Source organism: Aspergillus clavatus, genomic scaffold (assembly GCF_000002715.2).
Source record: "Aspergillus clavatus NRRL 1 1099423829804 genomic scaffold, whole genome shotgun sequence".
NCBI classification, from domain to species: domain Eukaryota; kingdom Fungi; phylum Ascomycota; class Eurotiomycetes; order Eurotiales; family Aspergillaceae; genus Aspergillus; species Aspergillus clavatus.
This window is the reverse complement of record NW_001517095.1, coordinates 787,496-811,424: the sequence shown is the minus strand read 5'-3', so window position 1 is coordinate 811,424 and position 23,929 is coordinate 787,496. Positions and strand designations below refer to the sequence as shown.

At 50.6% G+C, this 23,929-nt stretch overlaps 10 protein-coding genes across 10 annotated transcripts, besides 1 other annotated feature; 6 read left to right on the top strand and 4 right to left on the bottom strand.

Annotated features, from left to right (window-relative positions):
• Positions 1–807: 807 nt before the first annotated feature.
• Positions 808–3,020, top strand: ACLA_098070 (putative MFS drug efflux pump; the record flags this gene model as incomplete). The annotated part of the gene is made up of 8 exons (XM_001270290.1): positions 808–963; positions 1,031–1,109; positions 1,167–1,225; positions 1,287–1,443; positions 1,513–1,892; positions 1,958–2,330; positions 2,403–2,533; positions 2,607–3,020. The coding sequence occupies 8 exons, from the start codon at positions 808–810 to the stop codon at positions 3,018–3,020; spliced, it is 1,749 nt and encodes a 582-aa protein (XP_001270291.1).
• A 356-nt stretch (positions 3,021–3,376) lies between these two features.
• ACLA_098060 (Mtc5p) lies at positions 3,377–7,816 on the bottom strand (the record flags this gene model as incomplete). The annotated part of the gene is made up of 1 exon (XM_001270289.1): positions 3,377–7,816. The coding sequence occupies one exon, from the start codon at positions 7,814–7,816 to the stop codon at positions 3,377–3,379; it is 4,440 nt and encodes a 1,479-aa protein (XP_001270290.1).
• A 765-nt stretch (positions 7,817–8,581) lies between these two features.
• Positions 8,582–9,211, top strand: ACLA_098050 (E2 ubiquitin-conjugating protein UBC13; the record flags this gene model as incomplete). The annotated part of the gene is made up of 4 exons (XM_001270288.1): positions 8,582–8,634; positions 8,699–8,787; positions 8,844–8,975; positions 9,036–9,211. 4 exons carry the CDS (start codon positions 8,582–8,584, stop codon positions 9,209–9,211), a joined length of 450 nt encoding a protein of 149 aa, XP_001270289.1.
• Positions 9,212–10,573: 1,362 nt separating this feature from the next.
• On the top strand, positions 10,574–11,683 carry ACLA_098040 (uncharacterized protein; the record flags this gene model as incomplete). Its single annotated transcript, XM_001270287.1, has 5 exons — positions 10,574–10,847; positions 10,908–11,024; positions 11,076–11,116; positions 11,174–11,557; positions 11,636–11,683. The coding sequence occupies 5 exons, from the start codon at positions 10,574–10,576 to the stop codon at positions 11,681–11,683; spliced, it is 864 nt and encodes a 287-aa protein (XP_001270288.1).
• A 466-nt stretch (positions 11,684–12,149) lies between these two features.
• ACLA_098030 (60S ribosomal protein eL24) lies at positions 12,150–12,994 on the top strand (the record flags this gene model as incomplete). The annotated part of the gene is made up of 3 exons (XM_001270286.1): positions 12,150–12,200; positions 12,341–12,484; positions 12,707–12,994. 3 exons carry the CDS (start codon positions 12,150–12,152, stop codon positions 12,992–12,994), a joined length of 483 nt encoding a protein of 160 aa, XP_001270287.1.
• A 1,499-nt stretch (positions 12,995–14,493) lies between these two features.
• Positions 14,494–15,064, top strand: ACLA_098020 (40S ribosomal protein eS30; the record flags this gene model as incomplete). The annotated part of the gene is made up of 3 exons (XM_001270285.1): positions 14,494–14,553; positions 14,798–14,902; positions 15,041–15,064. The coding sequence occupies 3 exons, from the start codon at positions 14,494–14,496 to the stop codon at positions 15,062–15,064; spliced, it is 189 nt and encodes a 62-aa protein (XP_001270286.1).
• Positions 15,065–16,012: 948 nt separating this feature from the next.
• On the bottom strand, positions 16,013–16,666 carry gup1 (glucosamine 6-phosphate N-acetyltransferase; the record flags this gene model as incomplete). The annotated part of the gene is made up of 2 exons (XM_001270284.1): positions 16,013–16,102; positions 16,169–16,666. The coding sequence occupies 2 exons, from the start codon at positions 16,664–16,666 to the stop codon at positions 16,013–16,015; spliced, it is 588 nt and encodes a 195-aa protein (XP_001270285.1).
• A 470-nt stretch (positions 16,667–17,136) lies between these two features.
• Positions 17,137–17,170: a microsatellite.
• Positions 17,171–17,439: 269 nt separating this feature from the next.
• ACLA_098000 (class II fumarate hydratase) lies at positions 17,440–19,469 on the bottom strand (the record flags this gene model as incomplete). The annotated part of the gene is made up of 6 exons (XM_001270283.1): positions 17,440–17,626; positions 17,689–18,706; positions 18,771–18,886; positions 18,954–18,991; positions 19,058–19,102; positions 19,242–19,469. 6 exons carry the CDS (start codon positions 19,467–19,469, stop codon positions 17,440–17,442), a joined length of 1,632 nt encoding a protein of 543 aa, XP_001270284.1.
• A 520-nt stretch (positions 19,470–19,989) lies between these two features.
• Positions 19,990–21,229, bottom strand: ACLA_097990 (alpha/beta hydrolase; the record flags this gene model as incomplete). Its single annotated transcript, XM_001270282.1, has 3 exons — positions 19,990–20,247; positions 20,306–20,623; positions 20,696–21,229. The coding sequence occupies 3 exons, from the start codon at positions 21,227–21,229 to the stop codon at positions 19,990–19,992; spliced, it is 1,110 nt and encodes a 369-aa protein (XP_001270283.1).
• Positions 21,230–22,201: 972 nt separating this feature from the next.
• Positions 22,202–23,585, top strand: ACLA_097980 (putative aspartate transaminase; the record flags this gene model as incomplete). The annotated part of the gene is made up of 3 exons (XM_001270281.1): positions 22,202–23,272; positions 23,338–23,443; positions 23,524–23,585. The coding sequence occupies 3 exons, from the start codon at positions 22,202–22,204 to the stop codon at positions 23,583–23,585; spliced, it is 1,239 nt and encodes a 412-aa protein (XP_001270282.1).
• Between the last annotated feature and the right edge of the window lie 344 nt (positions 23,586–23,929).

Sequence of the window (23,929 nt, the reverse complement as noted above, 5' to 3'; positions counted from 1 at the left end):
GTCCATACTCGTAGTAGGCTCTGATCCACCCCCGTGAGCAACCAAGTAGGTGGTCGACTTCTTCCCCTCATAACTATCCAGTGCTTGGGCTGCTGCGAACTCCTCTTCTTCTGTTCCTCTAATTAGCGGTATGACTATGAACTCTATCCTCTCGTGGCGTTGGCTGGAGACTGGGATCAAGCATCCCCAGTCTCCATAACCATGGCTATAGTACTCTCTTGACTATCTTGATTTCCATACTACTCATACTAGTACTATCCCATGTTTTCCCCCTCATTCTTTCGCTTGCCCCCGCAATCTTGTCGGCCCAGATGAGTCCAATCACTCCCTCATCGGAAATCATCGAAATAGTAGTCGCACCAGAATCCCAGAACATACCTCGGTTGCGACTCGAATGGGAAGTATCCCCGCCAGAGCCTTTTGGAAATTTCGAGATCCTTTGGAAGGAAAACTGATTTAACCAGATTTGCTTGGCTGCATCTACTCTCCGCTTGGGGTCAATTCATAAATTCACTATTCACTCTTCACTCGATGTGACTTCCCGTCTCCACTCACGACTCTAACAAGCATTCCTATCGCGAAGTCTACTGTGTGCTAGGTTTCTGGCGTGGGTCGCCTTTCCTATTGTCTTCTAAGGAACAGGGAAACATATAAGATGCGCGGTCTTTCATGGTGATCGACGGATCGCTTTGCTTTTCCCTCTTTAAGACTACCAGATCATTTCGCATTACAGCATTCTGGCCCAGGGATCTCTCTTCTCTTGTCTCACCCCTCGTTTCGACTTTCTTTGTGTTACTCTGAGCCACCATGGAGACTACCGACCATTCAAGCCGGTCTCAGGTGGATAAGAAATCTCATGGACAGATGGCCATCGAGAAACAGGAAAGCCAGAAAAACAGCGATGAGAAGATTGTGGGACTGGAATATGGTGGATCCGAGACTGGCGAGGGTCAAGATATTCCTGTAAGTGTTCCATAAAGATGTTGCGAGCTTGCGAATCGGATTCTAACTATCACTTTTTTCCATGTAGTTGACCTTTCGTCGTTTCATGGGCTTCACGGCCATGGCCTTTCTATGGACTGGAAGCCAAATTCCTGTCTATTTGTTTGGTGAGCTTCTACTGGAGACCAGTCTCGACTGAATCCAGAACCTAATGGTTGCTTCAGGAGGTATTCCGCCCTACATTTATGCAGATATCGGTGGTGCAGATAGATGGATCTGGTTTGTATGTCAAACATGACCTTCTAGTGTCAAGTCAGCGCTGACTCGTGATGGACATTGTATAGGTTCTTGCAAACCTACTAGGCCTAGCTGGTGTATGCCCCTTCGTTGGCTCCTTGTCTGATTTGATCGGTCGCCGTTATGTTGCTATCATCGGTGCCTCCCTTGTGTGTCTCGGCATGATTGTCAGTAGCACGGCTCAAACGATGAACATATTCATTGGTATGAGGCCGATTTTCTCCATCCTTACACAAATACATCTCATTGAAAGCTACTAACGAATGGGTATAGCTGGAATGGCCATCGCCGGTGCTGGCGCTGGTGTTAACGAGCTGACGGCTTTGGCTGCAACCTCAGAGATGGCGCCTACTCGCCAACGCGGCAAATACGTTGCCATCTTGATTTTCACTATCCTGCCCTTCTGCCCCTCCGTTCTATGGGCTCAGCTCATCGCAGCGCATAGCGGCTGGCGCTATGTCGGAGCGTTCTGTGGTGCCTGGGGTGGCTTCGGGCTGTTGGCCACAGTATTCTTCTACTTCCCTCCTCCAAGAGTCAACTCGCAGGGACTGAGCAGCTCGGAGATGCTGAAGCGCATTGACTTTGTCGGAGGGTTCCTGAGCATCACCGGTTTGATTTTATTCCTGGCAGGCATGCAATGGGGAGGGTACCAGGTATGTTTCATTACCAACAGCCTCCCGACCCAACAGTGATCAGCATTTGACAATCCTCCCTTCAGTACCCCTGGACATCCGCCCATGTTCTCGCTCCCCTTATCCTTGGATTCGTGCTCCTAGTCGCCTTCGCTTTTTGGGAAATCTACGCTGCCAAGTACCCCATCTTCCCGACTCGCCTGAAGCAAGAACCCCGGACCCTAGGTCTGACCTTGGTCATCACATTCATCTCGGGCGCGAACTTCTTCTCCGTCATCATGTTCTGGCCGACGCAGTCATTCAACCAGTTCGGCCACGACCCCGTCGCAGTCGGCGTTCGCAGCTTGCCCGTCGGCTTCGCCATCATGGGCGGTGCCTGCATCGTCCTGTGGCTTCTGAGCGTCCTCCGCGGCCACAATAAGGAATTACTGATTATCAGCAGTATCCTCATGACAGCAGGTCCGTCTTCTTGCCCATCCTAGTTCTCCCATAGACTCCCTCCCTGGCTAACACAATCCACCATCCCCACAGGCTGCGGCGCCATGTCCATCGCCAGGATAGACAACCTCTATCAGCTCTGGGGCGTGCTCGTCCTCGCTGGTCTCGGGATCGGAGGCATTGTCGTGCCTGCCTCCATCATCACGACGATCATCTGCCCGGACGTATGCTATACCCTCCACCCCATCTCCCCCTCTCACAGAAAAACACACCACTAACCAGCCTACCTCAACCCAGGACCTCATCGCCACAATCTCAGCCCTCACGCTCTCCATCCGCGTCATCGGCGGCAGTATCGGCTACACGATCTACTACAACATCTTCATCTCCAAGTTCGTCTCCAACGCAAAGCACTTCATCGGCGGCGTCATGGTCACGAAACTCAACATCACCAATGCCACGTACATCGCGGAGGCGATCGAGTTGACCGGCGCGTCGCTCTTGCCGGCTCTGCGGCATATCCCCGGCATCGGGAACAATGAGACGGCGTATCAGGCGGTTGTGACGGCTGGGCAGCTTGCGTACGCGGAAAGCTACAAGTGGGTGTACTACGCTAGTATTGGGTTTGGTGGGGTGTCGATCCTCGCTGCTTGCTTCTTGGGCAGTATCAGTCAGTACATGGATGACCATGTTGCTGTGGTGATGCACTAAGAGGAGGGAATGAATGATTGCGTGTGATCTAGTCTTAGGTGCTTGGATGAAATCATGCTTGCAGTGTGACGGGAATACTATGCTACCCCAGTTGATGATTGAACGGAGTTCATGAGATGAAAATGCAATCCAGATACATCCAATTAAACAGTGTTAATGAAGCACAGGGAAACTGTCCCCTGATAGGTATATAACTTTGACAAACAGAGTCCACAGGTGTTCAAGAAAAAGGATACTCGTTAATGCTGTGAGACGCCCATGCAAAAAGAAAACAGATCAGGTAAACTCAGGGGTATATAAACAGTGACGTGCAAGACACAAATCACCAGACTCAGGGCTTGGACAGCTCACATCATCTAATCTCCACTCTCAACCTGGTTCATGGAAGACTTCTTTGGTATAAAAGTAGTGCTCGCCGGTCGAGATTTCCGCCTTTCGTCTTTCACGCGAAGACCCCGGCTGAGGCCTCCCCCAAGTCCACGAGCCAGAGATGCAAATGGTGATTCTTGCCATTGCCCCAGGAGATCGTCTTCGTGCTGGCCCACGTTAGATACCTGGTCGCTATGTCGTGCTGGTATGTCAGGCCGTTTGCTTCGGGTATTGGTAGGTGAGATGTCACCGTCAAGCGGCGGAGTCGACGGATGCAGTGGCGTGGGTATATCTGAGGGTATATGCTCTGAGCAATTGCAACCGCAACCGCTGGGACAAGTTTGAAAATCTTGCTCGCCATTAGCAGTATCTGATTTGGCACCTTCTTGATCACCCTGTACTTCTGATGCAGTGATTGAGAACCAGTCGCGGTGGCACTCGAAGCAGCTCACGTGGCCACATTTCAGGCAGGGGATGAGCATTCCTTCCACCACTTCGCCGCATATGACGCAGGGAAGCTTGAGAGGAAGTGGTCGTTTAGGCTTACAGTTCTGGCAAACGATGGCTGAGGAGCCCTCTTTCGACTGGTTCTTCACACTGGCCTCGGTCACCGAAGGCATGAAGATAGACGTCTGCAAGGCTTGGCCGCACCTATAGCAGTGCCGTTGAATTCCCAGTCCCTGGTCATCCGCATCAGCATCTATCACCTGTGAGTCTCTGCGGCTCAGACTCGGAAGCGAAAAGGATGTTTCCTGACTGTGACTTCTTGCACGTGAAACTACATCTTTGAAACGACTTTCGCTTCTTCCAATCTTGAGAACCTCGCTGCGCTGAACTGGAAGGCCCCAAATGGAAAGCAAATGTGCATATGCAACGCGATAGGCTTTATATAATTCTTCCTTGTTCGGATCAAGAGTTGGAATCGGAGTACTTTTGCGAATACCTTTTTCCCAATCAAAATCACCTTGATTCTTTAGCACAACCTTGAGTTTTGGTGCTTTCGGATGCTGAACGAGCCTTTCACTATCTGAATCGGAATGGGTTTGTGACGTAAGCGCAGTTGATGTATTGAGATAACCGGGAACAGCCGTCATAGGCTTCCCAGCAAAGGCATTTACAACCCAAGCCCCTGTTGCAACGTTCGCATTTAGACTGCCATTTGGACTTTGCTTCTTCTTATTCAAAGCTACCGTAGGCGGTGAGGCAGATGAAGGCCCAAAGGTAAAAGAACGTGAGAAGGAAGACGCGAGCACAGAACCGAATCCTGAACCGCTTCGTGGCTGCGATTGTTGATCAGGGGAGGCAGCTATAGAGATATGCTGGCTCAAGGTCTTCCTGTCTGCGGTAAAAGGGCCGCCTCGAGAAGCTAATGGAGGGGTTGTGCCTGTTGAATATGGCGGAGTTGCATCGGCACGCCAGATCTCAGAAGAGGATCGCCCAGAGCTGTGGGTGATTGGAGTCGGATGACCCTCCTTTGGTGTAGAAGCAAGTGGCGTTACAGCCTGCGACTTGTTCTGCGTGGTCGTCTGTGGAGGGTAAAAGCCCGCTGAAAATAATTGCTGTTCTGTCCGTTTCGAGACTGCCTCAGTAATATTGGTTGCCTCTTTCGAGAGTCCTCCAGCGTTCGGCTCCTGGAGAACGCAGGAGAGCATGGCGATCATTTGCACATCGCCAATTCGTTCGAAGTGATCGAGAAGAGAAGGAATCATCCACTGTCCGCCAAATGGATGATCTCCCCATTGGGTGGCGCTGTTGTTCATTACCTTGCGGCTCTGCTCTGAGTTAACGTCAAAGCTCAAGTCAACCGCACTATCCCTCCTCCGGACATCGGACGGGCTATCAATCCCACCTGCCATGGGTGAGGACAGTGGGTCGTTTTGATTGTGCAAGACTAGCTTGACCAGCCCCCAGATTTGCGCCAATTCGTGATAGCCAAGATCGAGAGCCGCAGAAGCATTGTGAGCGCATACATCAGTGACCTTACCACAGATTCGGTATCTTCTGGCTAGTTCGCGCTTTGCCGGTAGCAGATCACTGAAATCATGTATCGATATGATATTTTGCATTGATTCGGACTTAGCCGTTGTTCCTCCCGCGGTTGATCGTTGTGAGTTATCCGTAGATCTTGGCCGGTAGATTCCCAGACTGCCCGCGCTGCGCCATGTTGGAGGAGTCGGGAATCGTGTTTGCAAGCCCGACAGCATGTCAGATGATCCTGAAGAGCTAGATGTCTCAGCGTCCGAGTCGTCAGAATATTCCGAGCCGCCATCGTCAGTACTCGTAAGTGTGCCACTGTTTTTCGGGCCGGGAGAGCTTGTCTGAATGCGACCAAATCCTTCAAAGACTTTATCCGCTCTTGAGAGCCTTGTCATCTCTCTGAGTCCTAGATTCTCTATCAGGGATGCTGATTTGTCTTTCTTGTGAGGAAAAAAGCACACTAAGCGGCCGTCGGTGGCCCAAAGAGCGCCACATGCTTTGGGTACAGGAACCATCACATTGGCATTGACTGGGCGTAAGAGCTCAGAACTCATGCCCAATTCTTGACTCTGGGACATTCCCACTTCATCTTCGTCGCTTGACTCATCGCCTCCAAGTTCACCATTGATGGGAGATTTGACTGTTTCGGCCGTTTCACCTAATATGTAAGCTATGCTTTCTTCTAAGCTGCTTTCTCCTAAGAGATAGCGAACAACGCCTTCGAGACAGCCTCTCTTATGGGATAGATACGTCTCCGCGATTGTTCGTAGTTCGCTAATAATTTTATCGGCAAGCTGGCCAGTGACAGCGGCTGTCTTCTGCACGCTAAATGTGGGCATTGAAGCTTTGGGATAGTCGACTGGAAATTTGATGTCCACTTTGAGGAACAGGGATGCCCCATCTGCACCCCATGGCCCATGTAAGGATATCGTTGCTTTCCGTTGCCGAACATCCACCGACTCAAATGCCACCTTGGTGAATTTCTCTCCCACGTGTGTTATCTCGTCACCCAATGTCTCGATATCCCATCCCGAGATTTTCACACCACGCATCCACGAGATAGGATTAGTATCAGCTCGGAAGTTTGACCTCCCTTGCATGCCAACTCGAGAGTCTGCATTGCCTCCCTGAGTCCACGTGTGAGCGTAAGGAACAGAGATCGTGTTGGGCCCCGTGCCACCACCGTGCTTAGGAGTAGGTGACAGAACAGAATTGGTCTCGCTGTATTCATCATGGCTAGCAATATCACGGAAGCTCCTGTAGACTGATCCCTGCCGAGTGACGTTCAATGTTGAGATAAATGACCTCCCTTTTTCGTAGCCAATTCGTTGAAGAATATCCGGATCAACTCTGTGTAGACGAAGCTCCCTGTCAGTGCCCCATGACACGAGTTGAAATTCCCTGTGATCAATTCCATCGGCCACACCTCCACGTGCTCTCCAAAGGAATTCCTTTACTTGACCTTTATGTCCCGGAAAACTGTGCACCAACGGAAGATTCTCTGTCAAATTGATCCCTTCACCTGATCTGCGGCTATAGAGGTGAAGATCACTGTTACCTCTCTGGGGCATAGCCAAGACACCCCAGCCAAAGGGTGTATTTCGTGCCCGCCACACAGGGAAGGGGGTTGTTATGACCTTCTCTGGGGCTTCACCTTCTACCATGTAGTCCCAGAATTTAATTGTTTTATCCAGTGAGCAGGTCACCAGCGCACCTGGTCGAACTCTGTTCCAATCCACACCATAAATCTTTGTGTTGTGGGCCTCGATAGATTTGATCGGGTAGGCACCCATCCTCTTGTCCCATATTCGAAGAAATCTATCATGCGAACTGGCTATTACATTAGGGTCCTGCCGGTTCCATTTGACTTGCGTAGCGCCGGCGAACCAGTCCGAGAACGAGATGACAGGTCTCGATGGAGTGCGTAGATCCCAGCAGTGAACGAAACTATCGACAGCACATGTTGCCAAAGTGTCAGGGTGGTGAGCGGAGAAATTAATGTCGGTGATAGCTCGAGTGTGAGCATGCAAGACATGTTCTATGGGGTTTTCCCAGCTCTGCATTGCCAGATTCCATACGAGTGCCTTCTGGTTTGATGTGCTAACGATCCAATAATCGCGAGCGGCAAACGGAGACCACTGGACATCGGCAACTTCCCATGGTGTATGATGAGGAAGATAACGCGGAGGCGAATATGGGGAATCTAAGTCAATGATATGCAGACCCTCCTTTGAAGCTAGTACAACATCTCGACCGCATGGCGATATCGACGCAGAACCGACTGGTTGCTCCACGTGGAATGAGCTGTCTTCCCCAAAGGTAGGACTCTCAAAGGCCGAAGCCAAAGGTCTAGGCTCCATGGCCCCAATATTTGCTTCCGTATCCGCACTCTCCTCCACGCTTGAATTGAACTTAAGACGTGAGCTCCGGGGTATTGCACAAGGAGACATTGACTGATGGGAAGATGCGCGGTATTTTCATCTCGGAAGAAGTTGGCACTTAGCCATCAATTATGCGACAAATCGATCCTTGAAACGTCTAATTGCGCGCATTTCGTTATTCCCGATGCATGACCAAATGCAAGATATCCGCATGAACTGGTTGGTGTTCTCAATTTCCTCGAGAGCTGCTATAATGACCCCAATTCGGATGAGCACATATTTGTTTTTCATGTAAGAGTACTTGACGCACCTTCGATGAAGAGAAGTGATAAATTGATAAAGACCGACGCTCAAAAAACTCCGGACTGACTAGATATATGTACGCGAACTGTGGCTCTGGAGTCCTGGACAGTGACAACTCCCAGAGTCCCAGTACCTGCCCTTATCTCCGCAACTCTGCTGTGGAGATCCACGTTAAGCCTGTTCGAGCGGTTTCTGCGTTACATGTCTTTATGGGCAGCCGGGGCAGATCAGTCGGTTTTCAATATGGAAGGCGGTCAACCCCCGGACCTCCAAATGCCCCTCTGACGGTTACGTCGGTTTCTAATTTCTTCTATTCCGTACAGGAGGCTATTCCGACGGGGTCTAATTGATTCTTTCCTGATTTGATCCCCTCATCGCTTGCACTCAGTCCTTTTTCTGGGCTTTCTCTGTGTTCCTGTTCCCATCTCTAATCAGAAACATCGAGAAATCAACGTCATATACCCCCACCATCGATATCAACAACTGCGGAAACACGGGTCGCGATAAGCTTTTCCCCTTTGGTGGTTCATCATGGCGTTGCCAAAGCGGATTGTGAAGGAGACGGAGCGTCTTATGGCAGAGCCGTAAGTTGTGGTTGATGATAGTACTGTGACTGGGGTGTGGGAGACTGACATGTTCTCCTCCAAGGGTCCCTGGTATCAACGCTGTTCCTCACGAAGACAATCTGCGATATTTCGATGTATCGATTCACGGACCAGCTCAATCCCCATACGAAGGTACGAGCTCGAGGAAACATTATGGGAATGGAGTGGAGATCTAATCCCATGAGCAGGTGGAATCTTCCGTCTCGAGCTGTTTCTACCAGAGGATTATCCAATGACCCCGCCGAAGATCCGTTTCTTGACCAAGATCTATCACCCTAACATTGATCGCCTTGGACGTATTTGCTTAGATGTTCTCAAGAGTAAGTTAGCCATAAGTCACTCGGTGATGTAGGAACGTCCCGTTTCTAATGCTGCATCAGACAACTGGTCCCCTGCTTTACAAATTCGCACGATTCTCCTATCAATCCAGGCCTTGCTTGGAGCTCCCAACCCGGATGATCCGCTCGCAAACGATGTCGCTCAGCGCTGGAAGGAGGATGAGCAAGCAGCGATACAGACTGCGAAGGAGTGGACAAGAACCCATGCAATGACTTAGACTCTGGACAACTACAATTCATCTTACTCTGACGAATACCTGAGGAAGACCACTGTTATGTGACCACGAAGAAATACTACATTTTCACCCTGTGCCGAGCAAAATGTGTCTTCGCTGAAGCAAAATTGCCCAAGCACGGCAAATACCTTGTGAATGGCTTGTTTAGTGCTGGAGAGCAGCTCGAGATTACCCCTGGAGTCTTATATAGGCACCGCCTATAGTCTACTACCTTGTATCGCTCAAACCCTTTCTTATAGGACCATCAGCCTCCAATAGATGATCACTTAGGCAAATAATCCTCGCCAGCGCGTAATATATCTACTGACGTATCCTCTGTAGCAACTCTCTTCTTTGGCACACATGGTTCCATGTAAGCATGATAATCTTCTGGCTTACCCTCGATATAAGAGCTCTGGAAGCGGCAGTTTTAAGGCTATTGTAGCGTGAGAGTTGATCCTCAAATGCCTCGGCCCATGAACGTACTCCAAATGGCTCAATAAGTTGAATTTCCTGATTCTACATCTATGGATATAATTCTTTCAGCAAGGATAAGACCAACTCGCACGCGCACAGTGAAGGGATATGCCCTTAAAAAATTGGTGAATGTTCCTTGCCAACCACTGGATATACTATTCTCTACACTACTCCTTAGGCGGCTATGATCATGATGTTCAATAGGAGCATGTTGACAAATGCGCAGCTCCGTGCTACTTTGTATCTTCTATATTCTGCAGTACACAGTGAGCACTCTTTCCTACCTGGAGTCGCAAAGTGCATAGGAGCTGGCCTGAGAACATATTGATCTCGTGCCATAATTTGTTCACCACCAGCAGCGTTTCATCGACATCTGAATCCAGCACATGGCCATGAATTCACACCATCACGCCGAGAATCCTAAGACTCTTGAGCAAGGATCTACTCCTGGCTCAAGAATCCCACAAACACTTCTTTCAGACTTATCGTCTCCTGGCAACAGTTCTCACAGGAGGCGTGTCACTCACTCCCTGAGCATTTACCTTCAGTGTGTTTAAGGGATCCACTCTTGTTCTTTTTCCTTTTGCTAAAAGGTCCCCTAGAAATCTCAGGAGCCCAAAACACATCAAGCACAAGGTAAGAACGCTTTCATTTCCCTGGGAGAAACTTCCTCTTTTCGTAGTTCCGTGTTTTAGTGGCCTTCAATGACTTGAGATCCCAAAGACTGAGGACGCAGAAGGCGAGTTCAAAGCACACTTCATTCTTCGATATTTGCATCCCGAGCTTCTCACTACTTAGAATCTTCTTAGAGGACATGTGATAACCCGTTGACAGGATTCAGGAAAAAGATCCCACAAGGGGATCTTCGGAAGAGAACTGAATAATAAAATGTCCGCCAACCACTCTGAAGACGGTCTGGATGGCCAAAGCTCCCAGACGCCGTCTTCTCCAGCCAGCGTTGGGGAAGTGACTCGCTCTGCTCGTTCTAACTCGATCATTGAGTATGGCGCAAGAATGGCTAGAAGAACTACCCCAGAGTCGCCTACTGGTGGTGTCACTTTGGAAAAGAAGGAAAGTTTCCCTGATGCCAAACAACCAGAAGAGCCTCCCGCTCTTGCTTCCGCTCAGGGGAATGTCGTGAAATGCATCAGATCTCCCGGTGGTATGTCTGCCTCTCCACAGTGTTCAACATGTTTGATACTGACCGAAGGCACGATTATAGATTATGTTTTCCTCGATTTGGACTCCAAAAACAAGTCTGATGAGCAAGATGTCTCGAACGAATCCAATGATACCTCGCAGGAACTAGAAAGCGGAGAAGAGGATCTTGTCGAGTCTGGTAACCACTGAGAAATCGAAGTCGAACCGTGCATTTAACTAATCAGCTTAGATGCGAATGAGCTCGATCGCAAGAATGCCCTTGAACAGAAAGTAAGTATTACTTCCTTGTCCCCTAGAAGGTTTCCGTGGAATTGACCGTGTTCCCAGCTCAAGGAAATCCGCCAGATCGTAGCGAACGAGATTCAGATGCCGTCTGAAGACAACAAGGAACACGAAAAGAAAGCGCAGATCTCCAAGAGGTGGGATGCTAAGAGCATGAGATGCAGCATGTGCCGCGGTGACTGCCCAGTCTGTGGCAAAACATGCTGTATCTACAGCGCAGCTCGCTGCGCCATCGTTGAAGCAAAGCCAGACACGGAGCTCTTCCGGCACGCAAAGGAGATTCTACAGATGATCTTAGCTCGGGGCAATACAATCATGGGACAGAACAAGTTCTCTCTGTGCACCACCCATGGAGGCTGCGGCCGTTATGTGTGCTCTGCGTGCTGGGGTATTTGTCCAGTCGAACTCTGTCAGGATGTCCAGTGCAAGGTAAGTGCGAGCAATGGGTGATGTTTCGCTGCCCATCATATCCGCTTGAAGGATGCTAACAGTCCGTCCTTCGGATAGGAGTGCAAGAAAGACCCCTGGGCTGCCTGCGACTGGCACGACTACTGAGGCTATCTTTCATAGGGCCAGTAAACACCGAGTGCATGACACAGTTGGAAGTCATATCTAGATTCATCTGGTCATTGACAGTGTCCTTCCATGTTGGTACCTACTTGGCAGGCATATGAACCTCGAATTTGTTGGCAAAAAAAGCGAGAAAATTCACGGGCAAAAATGAGAGTATTGTATTAGTTTACAGAATTATCGAATTGGCAGCATTTATGGAAATTTGTTGCATTCATCTTGAATGATAATGACAACCTGAATATAGCAGTCGAGGTATAGGAGACTTGACGTTAAAGGCGGACACCCAAGGGCAGCCGAGGTCACGTGTCGCACTTTAGCGAGGCTCCGCACCGCACCACAATTGTGTCAGTCTCACGAACAGCTCGCCGCAGCGACCGAATCGACTTTACCACCCAACGCCAATCGACAATACCTCGTCCCGACCGGCTGCGCATCTCCAACACTCAAGATGCGTACCTACGACGATTCTTTCAGCGGTCAGAAGATCTACCCTGGAAAGGTGCGTTTTGTCCCTTCCAGAAACCCATAATTCAGCAAATATCCGCCAGCCCTGCGAGCGCCATTTCGATTCATGAAATTCCCCCACATTGCTACTTCTCTGGACCTGGGTTAACATAGTGTCGGATTTATAAATTATAGGGTAAGCTGTACGTCCGTGGCGACAGCAAGATCTTCCGCTTCCAGAATGGAAAGTCCGAGTCCCTTTTCCTCCAGCGCAAGAACCCTCGCCGGATAGCCTGGACTGTTCTCTACCGTCGCCAGCACAAGAAGGGTATCTCTGAAGTCAGTGCCACCGATTTCCTTTTTATGATTTTTCGTTGTGAAGAGCTCGTGATTCGTTCGATACGGATGGGATTCATGGACTAGGTGAACTGGAAATGTCTCACGGGAGGAAATACCGGCCGAAAATTCGATGACGGGAAAAGAGCTGGAACAATCACGAGTTCTGTGCGAGTGAATTCTGGAAGGATGAAATGCTGACGGGAGATTTTTCTCTTTGAACAGGAGGTTGCCAAGAAGCGCACTCGCCGTGCCGTCAAGTCCCAGCGTGCTATCGTTGGTGCTTCCCTCGATGTGATCAAGGAGCGCCGCAGCATGCGCCCTGAGGCCCGTGCCGCCGCCCGCCAGCAGGCCATCAAGGAGGCCAAGGAGAAGAAGGCCGCTTCCGAGAGCCGCAAGAAGGCTGAGAAGGCCAAGACCGCCGCCGGCGCCGCCAAGGGCACCGCTCAGCGCATCCAGAGCAAGCAGGGTGCTAAGGGCTCTGCTCCCAAGGTCGCTGCCAAGTCTCGTTAAACGGATCGAAGGCAGTAAGGCTTGGGCTGGGGAGTACGAGCGGAGGACTCTTGTGGTTGGACTTTGGGAGGTTTCCGGAGCTGGAATTTTGTTTCCCTCGCAAATTCTAAACAACAACAAATCGGCGTACGCGAGCGATGGACTCTTGCGGATGAGACAACCCGCATGGTGTTCAGATAGGCTTCTGTCATTTGCGCACCATGGTATCTACCAGGAAATGGAAAAATGGATGTGATAATGAAGGTCTTCTTTTACTTTTCTTTCCAAAACACCGCGCCTGGGTTTGTAGATACTCTATATGGCTCCAAGGATCTTCCAAGTGATCTTAATCGACTTCTCCGCAATGCGTTTATCTTCATACCCTCTTGGACTTCTCGCGCTCTCTGCCAATTACACCTTAACCCCGGAAAGCATATGGCCGCCTTCAGTCTTCTCTCCACCTCGCAACTTCCAACAGACTACCTCCGCACTGTAGCACTCCAAACTCGGACAAGCACTCCTTATGCTTGTATACTCTGGGATGAACCTCCACTGTCCATCAACCCAAGTCCACCCGTTATCCCATGAACTAAGATCTTTTCACGTAGGTACGCATAGGTCGCTCCAGTATTTCACCTATTGCTCTGAGCATATACTCAATAGACCCAACGGTACATAGACGATGGCTCCCATGCAGATGAGATGAGAGACACATGATCAGTCTGGAAAGAATATCTTCGGGCATCCTTTGGAACCATTGCTGTCACGAAAACCTGTTGCAAAGAATGTACTACAGTTTGTACCCCTGATAGTTGTGCCACTGACATCCATATTATGAACGGAAAAGAGAGAGGATTGGATCTGCAAGTCTATAGCGGGTGAATAAGGTGTTATTGCAACTTTCGATCAGAAGCTGCTTTGAATCCTCAAAGCTTTACAAGGCATTGCAAGATGAAGTATCTTGACCTGATGGTTGTGAAGTCTTAGGAGTAAAGACTGGACTCTTGAGAGTATGCACCTTCTTACAATGAAGCAGTTGATGGCTTGATGCTGATAGCGATAAGGCGGCGTATGCAATACAGTAATCTAACGGCCACCTGTAGCACTAGACTATAAATAGCAGTAGGGCTCAAACCTATACCATACCCTTTCAGTAATGATATCGAGGTTGCCGGTCCTCCAAGCAACCGTCGGCTCAAGATCGTAGAGAAAGGAATGAGAAGGATGTAGATAATTTAGTTAAGATTATACTGCTCGAAAACCATAGCATCAAAATCTGTCAAAGGAAAAGTCCTCCAGCGCGTAAACCTTGTAACACTGGAGAGCTATATTCAGTGCCTTCTGCCTCAGGCACCAGCCACGGCGTGACTAATCCCCATCATTTGCCATCTCGCTTACGGGCCTAGCGCGCTTTGCCCACAAGAGTCGATCGAATCCCACCCCGTCCAGTGAAGCCGTGAAAGAGTCAACCTCAGTCAACTTACCATCTCGATCCGACAAGCTACACATCACCAGCAGTCATGGGTAAGGTTCACGGCTCTCTCGCCCGTGCGGGTAAGGTCAAGTCTGCGACTCCTAAGGTGGGTTTATCCTCGTTGCTGAATTTTTGATCTCCGGACCTTTTGTGTCGCTATGGGAGAGGTGTTCATCGTCGCCACTTGGAAGAGGAGGGTTTTTGAGACCGACTTTTTTTTTCTCCCAACAGAACTGGAGAAGTGCGACGGAGAGGAAATATGACAGGGATGATACGAAATGGGGCGATGAACTACCAAGGAGGTCTTCGATGGGATAGTTTGCTGATGGGTTTTGTTTCCACTTGTGCAGGTCGAGAAGCAAGAGAAGAAGAAGGAGCCCAAGGGCCGTGCTCTGAAGCGCCTCAAGTACACCCGTCGTTTCGTCAATGTCACCATGACCGGTGGCAAGCGGAAGGTACGTTGAAATCCGCTGGGGGATTTCCAGTCAGATAGAGTCCTACGACTGTCCTGGACAATCCGGTTTCTATTTGGCTGCAAATCCTGCGAAGGAAACATCAGAAGAAGCACAGGCACTAACATCTCCCGTCTACAGATGAACCCCAACCCCGGTAACTAAATCAACCGCGACTTTTCCGGCGGAGGAAATTAGGTGATGAGAAGGGGAAATCCGACGACGATCATCGAACATACCAACACCATCATCATCTAGTCGGGGGGCCATGCTGAACATCCTCAGTATGGTACTTATACGGGACAACCACCAGACGACGACTTGACTCTGATGGAAGGAAAAATTGGGGTTCATGACTAGATTATGGGCTTGCACGATCATCACATGGGGGTTTTAAATCATTGTTTGGGAAATGAAAAAAAAAGAACTTTTCTTCTTCTGCAAACATGTTTTCTTTATCAAGCATCTGCCCCCTTCAGATGCCCAATACCAGATGATGGGTCTTTTGAAACTTTCTGGCTGCTGCAGTGGGCTCTCTACCACTTCTGTGTTTTCTGAAAAGAAGGAGAGTCCGGTTACCTGCGAGTCAAAAACTTGTTCCCGCCGCACGGTTTTTCTCTCGATCAATCTACCTTTTTTCGCTGCGTCGGACTCGTTCTTTTTTCACGTTCATGACTATGCTTGTTGTACTGCTCTGGGTCACGTAAATTTATACTTCATGCTGTATGCCTTGATTCGGTGGACAATCCCGTCTTGTAGTATCTGTAGTATCTGTAGGATTAATGTTTCGTCAAGTAAAATGTCTATCATGTGTGTATCAAGTGAAGTTCCACGAGCGACTCCCATTCTGTCAATGTTGCAAGAGCTTCGAGAGTGCACTATGCCTATGCCTATGCCTTTATCCCAGTCGATGTGTAGCAATTATTATGTCTCCAAGGGCTTTCGTAAACGCCCATTCAACGACCCCACGCTCAAACACCGATCCTCTATCCCCCGTATGCGCACAACCCAAGCCCAGAAATCCATCTATCATAAAGCGGGCAGGCCGAAACGGAAAACAAGAGTAAAAACTCAAACGCCGATAATGACACCGGTAACCAGACCAGAGCCCCCTCAGTAGTAATGCGCCATCTCCAGCCCAGCACGCTTAAACCCGCACTTGATATAGAACCCCTCGTTGGCCTCGGAGCAGTCCAGAATGGTCTATTCTCAATCAGCGCCCATTCGCATCAAAGGGGGAAGAAAAAAAAACGAGAAAAAGAAACGAACCTTGTAACACCCCACGCGCTCCGCCACATAATCCAACGCCTGGATGATCCTCAACCCCAACTTCTTGCCCTGCTGGCCCTTCTCGACCGCAATATCCTCGATATGCCCCACCATGCCTAGCGTATGAATGAACTTGCGCTCCACAATCAAGCTGCCCGTGCCGACGATGCGGTCGGTCCCGTCACACACGACGAGCAGGTAGTACTCGTCGCCGCGGGCGCGGATCCAGTCGTAGCGCTGGTTCCACATGTCCTCGGAGATGTCGCCGACGGTGGTCAGGACGCGCAGGACGTCGAGGTAGCCGCGGCTGTAGTCGGAGCGGCGCAGAGGGCGCACCGTGTAGTCTGCTGGGAGGGCGGCGACGACATCCGGTGAGATCAAAGAGGGAGAGAAGAGGGGGGTGTCATTGTCGTTATCGGGGGTGTTGGCGGGGGTGATGTCCGCGACGGACTTGGTCACTGGGACCGTGGTGGTTGTGGTTGCGGTGGAATTGGTCATGGTGGTTTGTGTGGGTGTGGTGGGAGTGTGATTGAGACAAGTGTGAGGAGGGATGAGAAGCAAGTAGGATGTCGTTGGTGGTGAGGGTTGTTTGTTTGGTGGGCTGTCGGATATCGGTGAGGGAAAGTTGGACCGAGTATAGCAACCAGGGGAGAATCGGGCTTCTGAGGTCAAGTCGACAGGTATCAAGATGAAACGAGGAGTGTATGTTAGAATTGGGAAGAAGAATTGGGTACTGCTACATGAGAACCAAAAAAATAATTCTTGTTGAGTGCTCCTGGCAGTCTCTTCAAGTTGTTCAGTTTAGGGGAAGATAAATAATCTTGGGCAGTCCCATGGTTAAGGTCGAGGCTTGGACTTGAGCTGAGACAAATCTGATACTAAAAATACCGCCAATAATGGCAATTCCTCGATGGACGAGAGATCACCCATGTTAATCTGCAGCAAAAATAACAACATCCGTGACACTATTTTCTTTCTTTCTTTTTTTTTCTTTTTTTTTTTGACAAGTCATCGAACATTGCAGATCTTGGGCTTCCTTCATGTCGTAAGGTGAAATAAGGGGAATACCAGCGTAGTACATAACAGCACCGGCACTAACCATCCTTAACGGTCAAGCTCTACCAAGGACAATGGCAAATGGAAGGAATAGTACAATTGAATTCTCAGTATACAAAGATAAGGGTATAACACCTGCTACAGCGCTCTATCATAGCTAAGCAAACCCTTTTTAAATTCATACCTCAGTCATCCACATATTCGTGGTTCATCCTCTATTTCTTCTCCTTGGGGGCCAGCATCAGCTCAGGGCGGACGTGCTTGTCAAAGTCCTCCTCGCTCAGAGCCTTAAGCTCCATGGCGCTCTGCTTGAGGGTGAGGCCCTTCTTGTGAGCATTCTTGGCGACCTTGGAGGCCATGTCGTAACCGATGACGGGGTTCAGGCAGGTAACGAGCATCAGACTGGAGAAAGGAGTTAGCCAAATTTTAGGGAGTGGTTAGAAAACGGGATGATAGAAACGTACCTCTCGTGGAGAAGAGCGTTGATTCTGGGCTCGTTGGCCTCGAGGCCCTCGACCAGGTGCTTCTCGAAGCTGTTCATGCCATCGGCGAGGATGCGCACGCTGTGCAGCAGGTTGCGAATCATCAAAGGCTTGAAGACGTTGAGTTCAAACTGGCCGTTCATGCCACCGACGGTAGCGGCAACGTGGTTGCCCATGACCTGCGAGCAGACCATGGTGAGGGCCTCACACTGGGTAGGGTTGACCTTGCCAGGCATGATCGAGGAACCGGGCTCGTTCTCAGGGAGAACCAGCTCGCCGAGACCGCAGCGGGGTCCGGATCCCAGGTAGCGGATATCCTGGGCAATCTTGAAGAGCGAGCAAGCCAGAGTGTTCAGGGAGCCAGAGGCCTCAACAATGGAGTCGTGGGCAGCGAGAACCTCGAACTTGTTGGGGGCAGTCTTGAACTCGGTGCCGGTCATCTTGGTGACCTCCTCGGCGATGGCCTCAGCGAATCCCTTGAAGGTGTTCAGGCCGGTACCGACAGCAGTACCACCCTGAGCGAGGTAGCGGAGGTGGGGGATGCTGGCCTCAACACGCTCGATGTTACGGTCAAGCTGGGCAACATAGCCGGAGAACTCCTGGCCGAGAGTGAGAGGAGTGGCATCCTGCAAGTGGGTACGACCGATCTTGATGATCTTGTCGAACTTCTCGACCTTCTTCTGAAGGGCATTGCGGAGGTTGCGCAGGGAAGGCAGCAGGGTATTCTCGAGCTCGAGGACGGCGGCAATGTGCATGGCAGTAGGGAAGGAGTCGTTGGACGAGGCGGACATGTTGACGTGGTCATTGGGGTGGACGGGCTTCTTGGTGCCCATGGTACCACCCAGGATCTCGATGGCACGGTTGGAGATGACCTCGTTGGAGTTCATGTTGGACTGGGTGCCGGAACCGGTCTGCCAGACAACCAGAGGGAAGTGATCCAGGAGCTTGCCCTCGACAACCTCAGCAGCGGCCTGCTTGATGGCCTCGCCGACCTTGGGGTCTAATTCACCGTATGAGAATTTTTTTTCACCCGGCCAGTGCTTCGCGCGCAAGACTAGACTTACCAAGACCGTAGCGCATGTTGACGATGGCAGCAGCGCCCTTCAGGATACCAAAAGCCTTGACAACGGGCTCAGGCATGCGGTCCTGGGGCTGGTTGATATCGAAGTTGCCCAGGGAGCTGTCCTCACTCCGTCAGCACCTTGGTATGCACTTTTTCACCTGCGCTTCTGTTCGTGGGCTCTTACCGCTGGGTCTGCGCACCCCAGTACTTGTCCGCAGGGACCTTAAAGAATGATTCATGAGCAGCTGGATCATAGCCAGATTCAAAGGCCTTGCGGTTATCACTCACCTGGATTTCGCCAAAAGCATCGGATTCGGTTCTAGTAGCGGTAGACTACAACGCGCAATCATTAGCACCAAACTCTTCTTCCTCACTGCAACCACTGCAACCGGTCGCAAAGCTTTGTGCGCTGAACACAGCTCGAAACAGAAACGAGCCAGTTTCAGTGCCATCGTATCCAAGCCAGACTCACCATTCTGACGGTTGTGCTGAAAGCTCTCTTGTTGGAGATGGAGTTGAGGGACTGGAGGCGGGGGAACTGATGAAGAGATCGGCTACTGAGCGAAGCGGGGGAGCGGGCAGCGAAAGCCAGAGCATAGCGGGCAACTGCGGGGGTATTGGAGGTCGTGCGAGACACTGCATGTGTCAATGAGGCCATCGAGCGCACGGCGGCCCGGGACGAGTTGGTGGAAGTCAGCATCTTGGCCAACGCCGAAGCTATCCTTCTCTTTGCTAAGGGCAAAAAAAAAAGGGAGAGAGGAGATTGGGAGGGTTCAATTAGTGAGCCGCAGAGGCCAAGAGGATAGGAAAGAAGAAAGATCGAAAGTGAAGAAAGCAAAAAAAGGATATGGAGAAGAGCAGAATGAAGCAGTTAAATCAGAACAGCAGTCAAGTTTCCGTCCGGCCGCGAGTCTTTTTTTCCTCTCTCTTGTTTCTCTCCAGCAATTTCCATTACCTAGTTATTTCTACGCTCAACTATTCCCAGCGCGTTTCCGATCTGCTCTGCCGAAAACACCCGGGCCGGTATTTCTCGAACACCATATACCGCCATGCACTATGTGGCTACCTCGTATTTCTGGTCTGGTATGGTCACGGTTCTCATCGGATAAACCATGATCCTGGCCCATCGCAGTCCGGGGAAAACATTAGCGTCATTGTTGATTCTATGGAGTATGTGAAAGTATGAGCTCCTTGGATGCATTGTATGTACCCCATACTTTCTAGGCCGCAAGCTCCTTTCTCAACGTGGCGATTACCTTCCCGTTATATAGCCGCCCCGACTCCAGAATCCCATCCAACATGGGGAAAATATGAGGTGCTCCAGCCATACGCGTCATATCCACGCGAACGCCAGCTGCTTCCAGTTTTGCAGCATAGACTTCACCTTCGTCTCTGAGGGGATCCATTTCTGCCGTGAAAACCAACGCCGGTGCTAAATTCTCGAAATTGGGGGCCAGCATAGGCGAGATCTTCCAGTCCTAGTCGTGAAATCAGTATCCCTTGACAAAAGGTCTCCGAGTCCAAACGCCTACTCACCTCGTCGGATCTACCAGGTCGAGGATTTCCAAGGAACTGCCGGTGAAAGTATTCCATCCGTGCTACTGGGAGCGCTGTCGTGAACTCCATCTCTCGATACGAGTCATACGGGCAGTTCTCGCGGTCGAACCGTCCGTCGGGTGTGAACATACTGTGTAAGTCACACGCTGGTACGGTCAATAGTTGCAAGCGTAATGGAATATTGGCATCGCGGCAGAGATGAGCAAGCACGGCTGACAGGTGGCCTCCTGCAGAGACACCGCCGACTGCCATGCGATCTGGGTCGATATGGAATTCTTGTGCTTTTTCTGTTCGGATCTATACGCAGTCAGTCAGATATATGGCTTTCTCCTGCTGTTCCCGTCTTCAATCGGAGGGGAGTCTACTAACCCAGTTGAATGCCGCCCAGGCATCCTCTACGGCAACCGGATACTTGTGCTCGGGTGCCAGCCGGTAATCAACATCAAAGGCCACTAGATGTCCTTCCAGGCCATCTACAATGCGTTTGCAGAAATCATGGTCGCCGGATAGATCACCAAACACCCAGCCGCCGCCATGGAAGTTGATATACGCTGCCCTTTTCTGGGGGTTGCCTTGTTCATCCAGAATCGGAGCGGGTTCGAATATCCGCACTGTGATCTCCCCTCCCTTTACGGGACATTTCTGCTCGGTGATGCGAAAGATATCCGGACCTCTTGCCCGCCCGTAGGAAATCACATATTTCGCAGGGTTTCTTCGATAGTCCTCGATCGGCACCTCGTGAGTATGCAATCGCCCGACATTATATTTATTGTAGTGTTCCACGTAGACGGGGTCGAACCGAGGCAGTAGTTCGAGAGGGATGGAATTGTGATAAGGCTGGGTAATGAACCTGGGTTGCAGGTCATGTAAATTCTTCTCTCCAGCTGCTTCTGAAACTGTCATTGTGAGTAGAGAGTGTAGCTTTGGTTATCTTCGTAATAATAAATAAACATAAATAGTCAGGCGTGGTCCATCCATGCTGGCGCGTAAGACTGAGTAAGCTACTTGATACTAGATATATATTATTTAGACCATCACCAATTCTCTCATTCTGACCCCTCACTTCAGTCAGCCGGATTATCAATCACCAACTATCTGTTTACAGTTATGGAGATCCATGATTCCTTCTGCTTTATATGCACCTGGTGTCAGCAAGATTGATTGTGTGCGTTGGCCAGCTTGTGAATGTATTCATCCCACTGGTTAATTGTGGCTATCTCAACATTCTCTAGAGATGTCCATTCCGCTATGTCCCTATGAGGTAGGTCACTCTTCACTATTCTTTAAACATGGAGGATAGCTACGTGCTCTATAATATTGCACGTCTCATTGGATTGACACCCTCTGCTAATATTATCATTTATCACAGATAATCCTTGTCAGCCCTATAAAGATCCTAGCTCTCTAGTCCTCTAGTCTCTACACATTCACTCAGCAAGAACGATATGGGTCCACCAGCACGAATAAAGCGGAATTTTCCGTCGGCTAAGGCTTCCAAGGAACCCAAAACTCCAAGTGCCAGAGGCGAATTGCAAGCAGAAAAAAAAGGATTGAAGGCAAAAGCCGCGGAAACCGGGGCACATGACTAACTCTCAGCCAAAATGGCAGCGGACGGCGATATCGGGGCCGAATCGAGTAGTCGACATTTATGCGGACAGATCCACTGAGCGGATACTGTCGATGACTCGAGGTTTCGCTCGTTTATTATGCCTATTGCTATTCAATTGATGATCCCCAAAGTCTGTCTCTGACATATTTGGACAACTTGAACTTCGTATACACCACTTTATCATACTATCAACGCGCCGATATCGACTGCAGCGCTTGAATTTCTTCTTCGCCATTGAACTGCAATCGACTGCCACTCACATCACAATGACTGTTCTCAGCACAATAACCCCCGTCCCTTCGGATGAGATCTTCGCCTTGAACCGCGCATATTTCCAAGATACTTTCCCACAAAAGGTCAGCCTGGGAGTTGGCGTGTACCGCACCGACGATGGCAAGCCATGGCCCCTCCCCGCCGTGCGCGAGGCCGAGCAGCAACTGATGGCTGAAGACAGCCTCTTCAGACACGAGTACACGGCGATTGAAGGTGACGTCGCCTTCCTCGAGCTGGCTCGGGACGTGATGTTCGGTTTCGACGGCCAGAACGCCTCCGAGAAGCACAAGGCTCGCATCGGCTCCGTCCAGACCGTAGCAGGCACCGGCGCAAACCACCTGGGCGCGATCTTCCTGGCCAGGCACGCCAAACCCAAGACCATCTGGCTCTCCAACCCATCCTGGGCCAACCACATGACCATCTGGGAGCTGGCAGGCGTCCCGCGCCAGACCTACCCCTACTACAACCCGGCGACCCGCTCCTTCGACTTCGACGGCATGATGGCCACTCTGGAGGCGGGTGCGCAGCAAGGCGACGTCGTCCTCCTGCACGCGTGCGCGCACAACCCCACCGGCCTTGACCCGACCAAGGAGCAGTGGAAGGCGATCGTCGAGCTCTGCGAGCGCAAGAAGCTCTTCCCTTTCTTCGACTCCGCGTACCAGGGTTTCGCATCTGGCTCGCTCGAGGAGGACGCCTGGGCCGTGCGCTACGTCCTCAACGAGAAGCCCGCCATGGAGATGTGCGTGGCGCAGAGCTTCTCGAAGAACTTCGGCCTCTACGGGCAGCGTGTCGGCGCGTTCCACTACGTGCTCCCCCAGGGCGGCGACAGCCTGCGCGACACCGTCGTCAATAACCTCTGCCACCTGATCCGCGGCGAGTACTCCATGGGCCCGACAGGCGGCTGCAATCTCGTCAAGAAGGTCCTCACGAGCGAGGAGCTCACGGCGCAGTGGCACGAGGATCTGAAGGTGATGAGCTCGCGCATCCGGGCGATGAGAACGGCGCTCTACAACGAGCTTCTGCGGCTGCAGACTCCCGGATCTTGGAGACACATTGTCGAACAGGTATTCTTCCTATCCACCAAACCCCCCGAGGGATCATGCTAATCTAACATCGCCCCCGTCATCAGAACGGAATGTTCTCCTACACCGGCCTCACCCCCGCCCAGGTCTACGCTCTCAAGGACAAGTACCACATCTACCTGCTCAAGTCCGGCAGAGCTTCTATCAGCGGCTGTAAGCAACCCTCCTGATTTCGCTGCGAAAATAAAAGGTCTCCCTAAATCGTCCAAACTAACCTCTCTGTTATTATCCAGTAAGCCAAAAGAACGTCGCCTACGTCGCCCAGGCCATCGACGACGTCGTCCGGAACGTATAGAGCTGCCAGTAACTGTTTCCAAAGCTCGATAAACCTTTGAGAATCCATCTATTCTGCATCTGCCAGAGCGTGCATCGAAGGCCAAAATGGGCATAGACGATTTATTTTTGAGGTCTTGGGCGACTCGGGAAAGGGACGTTGGCCTCTTTTGCATGTGGTTCAGGACGTAGATGCTGTGTATGATATAAATGACATTTACGAATATGGCCAAGTCGTTCTCTATTTCCATATTTGATGCTAGAGTAGGATAGGAGTAAGAAGTAAATCATACGGCATTAAGATCAGGCTATCTACTGTACAACTAACTATAAGATGCTTGATATAAATGGGTGAACATTCGAAGG